Source organism: Agelaius tricolor, unplaced genomic scaffold, assembly GCF_023055355.1.
Source record: "Agelaius tricolor isolate 1412-34295 unplaced genomic scaffold, bAgeTri1.0.p SCAF_3, whole genome shotgun sequence".
Lineage (NCBI taxonomy): Eukaryota > Metazoa > Chordata > Aves > Passeriformes > Icteridae > Agelaius > Agelaius tricolor.
This window is the reverse complement of record NW_027269263.1, coordinates 69,094,464-69,102,578: the sequence shown is the minus strand read 5'-3', so window position 1 is coordinate 69,102,578 and position 8,115 is coordinate 69,094,464. Positions and strand designations below refer to the sequence as shown.

General features: G+C 52.8%; 1 protein-coding gene across 1 annotated transcript; it reads left to right on the top strand.

Annotated features, from left to right (window-relative positions):
• The first annotated feature begins 4,399 nt into the window (after positions 1-4,399).
• On the top strand, positions 4,400-7,746 carry TUBAL3 (tubulin alpha like 3). Its single transcript, XM_071422014.1, has 3 exons — positions 4,400-4,637; positions 5,737-5,885; positions 6,748-7,746. Exons 1-3 carry the CDS (start codon positions 4,436-4,438, stop codon positions 7,729-7,731), a joined length of 1,335 nt encoding a protein of 444 aa, XP_071278115.1. The 5' UTR covers positions 4,400-4,435; the 3' UTR covers positions 7,732-7,746.
• The last annotated feature ends 369 nt before the right edge of the window (positions 7,747-8,115 follow it).

Genomic DNA, 8,115 nt, shown 5'->3' with positions numbered 1-8,115 from the left:
TAAGAGGAGGGGAAAACCTCCAATAAACCACTGCACTTTTTTCCTTCCAGCAGCTCCCACATATTTCATTTTTTAAATATATTTCATTTTTTAAATATATTTCATTTTTTAAATATATTTCATTTTTTAAATATATTTCATTTTTTAAATATATTTCATTTTTTAAATATATTTCATTTTTTAAATATATTTCATTTTTTAAATATATTTCATTTTTTAAAATATATTTCATTTTTTAAAATATATTTCATTTTTTAAAATATATTTCTTTTTTTAAATTTTTTTTTAATATATTTCCTTTATTTTTTTATATTTCATTTTTTAATATATTTCATTTTTATTTTCCTTTGTTCTCGTTCCCTGAGCTCTGGGCTGCGAATTCCAGCGCTGCCAGTGCAGCAGGTGCTGGGAATGGGGCTTTGGGAGCGGAGCAGCTGTCCCAGGGAAGAGCTGGGATGGGGAACAATCCCAACCACGCCGCAGCCAGGGCTGGGCAGGGCAGCCAGGGCTGGGCAGGGCAGCCAGCACTGCCCACGGAGAGCAGGCGGCAGCTGGGACAGCGGGGACGGGATGGCCCCGGTCCCTGATCCCGGCAGGAATGAGATCACCCCGATCCCTGATCCCGGCAGGAGTGGGATCGCCACAATCCCTGATCCCGGCAGGAATGGGATCCCAGGCCCTCCTGGTCCCAGCAGGAATGGGATCGTCCCAGTCCCTGATCCCAGCAGGAGTGGGATCACCACAATCCCTGATCCCGGCAGGGACGGGATCGCCCCAGTCCCTGATCCCGGCAGGAGTGGGATCACCACAATCCCTGATACCAGTGGCTCCTGATCCCAGCCAGAATGGGATCATCACGATCCCTGATCCCAGCAGGAATGGGATCACCCCAGTTTCTGATCTCGGCAGGGATGGGATCATCCCCAATCCTTCATCCCGGCAGGAATGGGATCGCCCCAATCCCTGATCCCAGTCGGAATGGGATTCCGACAGGAATGGGATCACCACAATCCCTGATCCCAGCATGAAAGGGATCCCAGTAGCTCCTGATTCCAGCAGGAATGGGATCATCATGATCCCTGATCCCGGCAGGAATGGGATCCCAGGCCCTCCTGATCCCAGCAGGAATGGGATCGCCCCGGTCCCTGATCCCGGCAGGAGTGGGATCACCACAATCCCTGATCCCGGCATGAAAGGGATCCCAGTAGCTCCTGATTCCAGCAGGAATGGGATTGCCCTGATCCTGGCAGGAATGGGCTCACCCCGATCCCTGATCCCGGCAGGGATGGGATCATCCCAATCCTTCATCCCGGCAGGAATGGGATCGCCCTGATCCCTGATCCCAGCATGAATGGGATCCCTCTGATCCCAGCAGGGATGGGATCATCCCAGTCCCTGATCCTGGCAGGAATGGGATCACCACAATCCCTGATCCCAGCGTGAAAGGGATCCCAGTAGCTCCTGATTCCAGCAGGAATGGGATTGCCCTGATCCTGGCAGGAATGGGATCGTCCCAGTCCTTGATCCCAGCAGGAATGGGATCCCAGCCCCTCCCGATCCTGGCAGGGATGGGATCACCCCAATCCCTGATCCCAGCAGGAATGGGATCTCCCCGGTCCCTGATCCCAGCAGGGATGGGATCCCAGCAGCTCCTTTTCCTGACAGTCCTGGATCCCAGTGGGAATGGGATCACCACAGTCCCTGATCCCAGCAACTCCTTATCCTGACAATCCCTGATCCCAGCAGGAATGGGATCCCAACAATCCCTGCACACACTGGGGCTCTTGTCCCGCCCTGGGATCTGGGGGTGTTTGGGCAGCTCTGGGTCGGTGTCCCAGGAATGATCCAGTCCTGCCTTGCTCTGTCCTGGCTCTGGTGGCCTCTGGAATTCCTCGAGGGATGGGCAAACCTTGGCACATCCACGCTTGGGGAACGGGATGGAAAAGTTCCATGGCCTCCTCTCCCTGCCGTGAGTGGATGGTGCCCTGGGATGTCCAGCTGGGATCTTCTGGAGGCTCCTGGGCACTTTGGGCGGTTGTGCCCAGGAGATTTGGGATCTGCTGTTCCCACCACCCCTCTCTAAGCCAGGCTTACCTGGGGAGGCCCAGCCTGGTGAGGTGAGACCTGAGCCCAGCTGCCCACGGATGATCCCACAAATAATGGGATCAGCTCCCTGCCGGTGTTGTACAGTGGGGCTGGATAATTAATGAGGCCAGCACTTACTGTGGTTCCAGGGCAGCTTCTCCAAGTGCAGGGGAGGTATGGAGAGGGTCACTGACTCCTGTGTGTGTTCAGCTGGGAATTTCATCCCTCACTTCTGCCCCCTCTGGTGTGGAATTTCTCCTGCCTGTGTAACTGGGGAGAAAATAAAAATGCAGCGTAGGGACATTAATGAGATTGACCCCTTTAAGTTTTAAGGTTTGAGTTTTTCCCCCCAGCCTCCTGTTAATGATGTCCCAGTTTGGTGCTGCAGGAGAGAGAGAGAGAGGGAATCTGCATCTGTGCTGACCAAAGGCCAGAGAGAGAATCTGCATCTGTGCTGACCAAAGGCCAGAGAGGGAATCTGCATCTGTGCTGACCAAAGGCCAGAGCTAGAGAGAGAGGGAATCTGCATCTGTGCTGACCAAAGGCCAGAGCTCACACCTGCCTGTCCTTCCCAGGTGGGCCCCAGCTCCCTTGGGAAGCAGCGCTGCAGTACCTGGGATTCTGGGCTGGGATCTGGGGCTGTGCCGTGCCTTTGATCGTGGCGTGGTGGCAGCAGCAGGTGCCAATTACCCAGGGCAGCGCCCAGGGAGCCTCCAGGAGACGCCGCTCCCTGGAGCTTCCCTGGAGTCACAGCCCGCTGGAGGTGACCTGGATAAATCCAGACTGGAGCTGCTCCTGGGAGCCTTGCTCTGCCCCGGGGCACTCCCTGCTTTCTCCAGCCTCTGTGACTCCAGCTTGGCTCAGCTTTTCCAAGCTTGGCTTCTCCCTGAGCTCTTTTTCCCTGGCTCAGGAGCCTGGAGCTGCTGGTGCTGATCCATCGGGATGGGAGGGAGCTGGTGCTGCTCAGCTGCTTCCTGCCCCAGCATGGAGCCAGCAGCTCCTTCCTTCCTCCTTCCCTGGGCTGGGAGAGCCTTTCCCAGGAATGCTGTGTCCAGCAGATCCCAGTTTGATCCTGGCTCCAGCTTCCATGGTGGGCGGACACCACCTGTTTCCCTCAGCATCCCTGGCATGGCTCCAAGGGGAGCTCTGGGGGCTGGAACTCCCGATCCCCCTGCACAGGATGAGTGAAATTCCCCGTTTCCCTTTTCCAGAAGGATACAATTCCCTGTTTCCCTTTTCCAGAGGGAGTGCATTTCCATCCCCATCCCTGTGTGAAATTCCATGTTTCCCTTTTCCAGAGGGAGTGCATTTCCCTTTTGTTTCCCTTTTCCAGAGGGATACATTTCCCTTTTGTTTCCCTTTTCCAGAGGGATACATTTCCCTGTTTCCCTTTTCCAGAGGGAGTGCATTTCCATGTTTCCCTTCTCCTATTTCCAGAGGGATGCATTTCCCTGTTGTTTCCCTTTTTCCAGAGGGATGCATTTCCCTGTTGTTTCCCTTTTTCCAGAGGGATGCATTTCCCTGTTGTTTCCCTTTTCCAGAGGGATGCGTTTCCATGTTGTTTCCCTTTTCCAGAGGGATGCATTTCCATGTTGTTTCCCTTTTTCCAGAGGGATGCATTTCCCTGTTGTTTCCCTTTTCCAGAGGGATGCATTTCCCTGTTGTTTCCCTTTTTCCAGAGGGATGCATTTCCATGTTGTTTCCCTTTTCCAGAGGGATGCGTTTCCATGTTGTTTCCCTTTTCCAGAGGGATGCATTTCCATGTTGTTTCCCTTTTCCAGAGGGGTACATTTCCATGTTTCCCTTTTCCAGAGGGAGTGCATTTCCATCCCTATCCCTGTGTGAAATTCCCTGTTTCCCTTTTCCAGAGGGATGCATTTCCCTGTTGTTTCCCTTTTCCAGAGGGATACATTTCCCTTTTCCAGAGGGATACATTTCCATGTTGTTTCCCTTTTCCAGAGGGATACATTTCCCTTTTCCAGAGGGATACATTTCCATGTTGTTTCCCTTTTCCAGAGGGATACATTTCCCTTTTCCAGAGGGATGCATTTCCCTGTTGTTTCCCTTTTCCAGAGGGATGCATTTCCCTGTTGTTTCCCTTTTCCAGAGGGATGCATTTCCCTGTTGTTTCCCTTTTCCAGAGGGATGCATTTCCCTGTTGTTTCCCTTTTCCAGAGGGATGCATTTCCCTGTTGTTTCCCTTTTCCAGAGGGATGCATTTCCCTGTTGTTTCCCTTTTCCAGAGGGATACATTTCCCTGTTTCCCTTTTCCAGAGGGATGCGTTTCCATGTTGTTTCCCTTTTCCAGAGGGAGTGCATTTCCATCCACATCGGGCAGGCCGGAGTGCAGATGGGCAATGCCTGCTGGGAGCTCTACTGCCTGGAGCACGGCATCCAGGCCGATGGGACCATTCCCAGCTCCAAGCAGGTGAAATCCATGGATCCCAACTCGGAGCAGGTGGATTCCTCCTTCGAGACCTTCTTCTGTGAGACAGCTTCTGGCAAGCACGTGCCCCGGGCAGTGTTCATAGACCTGGAGCCCACTGTCATTGGTAAAGCTGGGATTTTGCCCAAACCCATCTTTATCCGTAATTCCCAACCCTTTTTCCATAGGATCCTGATGTTCCCCCTCCTCTGCTCTGGTTAAACGTCCCTGGCCATTGGCAGCAGACAGAATTTACCCTCCTAGAGGGACCAGGAGGGACAAACCCGTGGCTGTTCCTGAGTTGTCTTTGTTCCCTCATTTTGGGACCTTCAGCAGGTGGGAAGTGTCCTGGATTTGCCAGCCTTGGTGGTCCTGGCTGGAATTCCACCATTCCATGGCCGGGTGTGGCCCATCTGGCTCGGATGCCACCCGCAAAGGGGGGTGCCACACGTGCCATGGCTTCGTGGGACCCGGCTCTCCTGTTTCTTGGAGATCTTTTCCAGCCTGATGGCTTCCAAAAGATTCCCACTTCCCCTTCCAGCTCCCTCTGGGATCTCTGGCTGTTTGTTTGTGTGGCACCTCAATTTGAGGTGTCTCCCTAGAGAATAATAATTACTTGTTTAGGAAATGACTCCAAACCCAGCCACCTGCTCCTGCCTTCCAGGCTTCTCCTCCTATCTTTCCATCTGGGCCGTGACTCATTAGTCCTAATTAAAGGCTTTGCAGGCTTTTGTTTGGGTTCTGCTTAATTTTTAGACACCTCATTAAGGTATCAAATGGAGAGCTTAATGAGCGAGCCAGGAGATTATGGAATGTGCCCAGTGTTGGGATGGAGTGGATTTAAAACCCCTCAGGAGGCAGGAATGTCAACTGGAGGGGTTTTGTCTGTGTCCCTTCCGTGCTGGAGAGCAGGGGATGGAGATGGAGCTTCCAGACTTCTCCTCCAGCCTGCCTGTGGTAACTGATCCCACAAAAGCTCTGGAATTGTGGTGCCCTAGCTCATTAAGCCAGATTAATTCAGGATTTCAGGCTGGGTGAGGGTGAAGATGGAGTTCTGGTAGCACCTTACCTGTGTGAGTCCATTCCTCCCCCTTCCATCATTCCCACAACCCTTCCCTGGCCGTGCCCTGACCTCCTGCTGGACATTCCACGGATTTTGCTTCCGTCAGCCTCACCCAGAACCTTTCTTTGTGCTCTGCTCTGGCTGATTTCTCCTCCTGGTGCAGATGAGATCAGGACAGGGCCCTACCACGGGCTCTTCCACCCGGAGCAGCTCATCAGTGGCAAGGAGGACGCTGCCAACAACTACGCCCGCGGGCACTACACCATCGGCAAGGAGATCATCGACACCGTGCTCAGCCGCATCCGGAAAATGGTGAGGGAAACGCCGAGTCCTGGGCTAAAATAGTGCCCTTGTCCTGGGCTAAAATAGTGCCCTTGTCCTGGGCTAAAATAACGCCCTTCTGGACAGCATTGTGGAGTTTGGGGCAGGAGTCTTGAAGTGAAAAAGTCTTGAATTAAAAAATAGCTTCAGTTGAGGCCCAAGCTGTTGGGATTTGGTTTGGGGCTTGGAAAGGCTCTGGGTTTGTGCGTTTGTCCTAAAAGCAGAGAATTGTTGTGTTAAAACTGGATTTAAGATGCTTGGGGAGTGTTCTAAGCAGAATTTTGTGCTGTATTACTTGGGATAGTTATCCTGGTCCTTAAATGGATAAATATCCACTTTTTGGGGATAGTTATCCCAGTTCTTACAGTAATAAATATCTATTATTGGAATAGTTATCCCAGTCCTTAAATGGTTAAATATCCATTTTGTTGGGATAGTTATCCCAGTCTTTAAATGGATAAATATCCTCTTTTTTTTTTTTTTTTTCTGGGATAGTTATCCCAGTCCTTACATGGATAAATATCCAGTATTCCTGGGATAGTTTCTCTAGTTCTTAAAGGGATAAATATCCATTTTCTTGGGATAATTATCTCTGTCCTAACAGGGAAAAAGATTCCTTTTCTTGGGATAATTATTCTGGTCCTTACAGGGATAAATATATGTATTCTTGGGATAGTTATTCCAGTCCTGAAAGGGATAAATGTCCAGTATTCTTGGGATAGTTATCTCAGTCCTTACAGGGAAAAATGCCCGTTTTCTTGGGATAGTGATCCCAGTCCTGAAAGGGATAAATATCTGATATTCTTGGGATATTTTTTGGGTCCTTGGGTAAATATCCGACGTTCTGCTGCAGGCTGACCAGTGCAGTGGACTCCAAGGCTTCCTGGTCTTCCACAGCTTCGGAGGAGGCACCGGCTCCGGCTTCACCTCGCTCCTCATGGAGCGGCTCTCCGTGGAGTACAGCAAGAAGTCCAAGCTGGAGTTCTCGGTGTACCCGGCCCCGCAGGTGTCCACGGCCGTGGTGGAGCCCTACAACTCCATCCTGACCACGCACACCACGCTGGAGCACTCGGACTGCTCCTTCATGGTGGACAACGAGGCCATCTACGACATCTGCCACCGCAACCTGGACATCGAGCGCCCCACCTACACCAACCTCAACCGCCTCATCGGCCAGATCGTCTCCTCGGTCACGGCCTCGCTGCGCTTCAACGGCGCCCTCAACGTGGACCTCATCGAGTTCCAGACCAACCTGGTGCCCTACCCGCGCATCCACTTCCCACTCACCACCTACGCGCCCATCGTCTCGGCAGAGAAGGCCTACCACGAGCAGCTCTCCGTGCCCGAGATCACCAACGCCTGCTTCGAGTTCTCCAACCAGATGGTCAAGTGCGACCCTCGCCGCGGCAAGTACATGGCGTGCTGCCTGCTGTACCGCGGCGACGTGGTGCCCAAGGACGTCAACGCCGCCATCGCCACCATCAAGACGCGCCGCTCCATCCAGTTCGTGGACTGGTGCCCCACCGGTTTCAAGGTGGGCATCAACTACCAGCCGCCCACGGTGGTGCCCGGGGGCGACCTGGCCAAGGTGCAGAGGGCTGTGTGCATGCTGAGCAACACCACGGCCATCGCCGAGGCCTGGGCCCGCCTGGACCACAAGTTCGACCTGATGTACGCCAAGCGCGCCTTCGTGCACTGGTACGTGGGGGAGGGCATGGAGGAGGGCGAGTTCTCCGAGGCCAGGGAGGACCTGGCGGCCCTGGAGAAGGATTATGAGGAGGTTGGAAGGGACTCGGCGGACGGGGAGGAGGATGAGGGTGAGGAGGATGAGTACTGACAGACTGCGGCCTGGTCTTGAGCTCGGCTGGAATCCAGACTTGTGTCCCGAGTTCCTGAGGGCCCGGGGGTGCCCGCGGACCGGCCGTGTTTGATGTATTGAACCTCCCCTGCTTGCATAGAGCTCCTCTCTAGCCTGGGTGTCTTGAGCTTTATCCCACTGCTGTTTATTGGTGAGTGACACTGAGCCGGGCCTAACTTAGGCCTGACATCCCGCCTAGCCAGGAGATCCCGGTTCCTAATCCGGGGGATGTCGCGGGCTGCCTGCTTTGGCTGGAATGCCAAACTCTTGCTCTGGCTTTTTCTTGTAAAAGCACTTTGGAATTAGAAATGCACCTGTAAACTTCTATGCAAATGGCTTTTTGTATATGAATAAAGAGGGTTT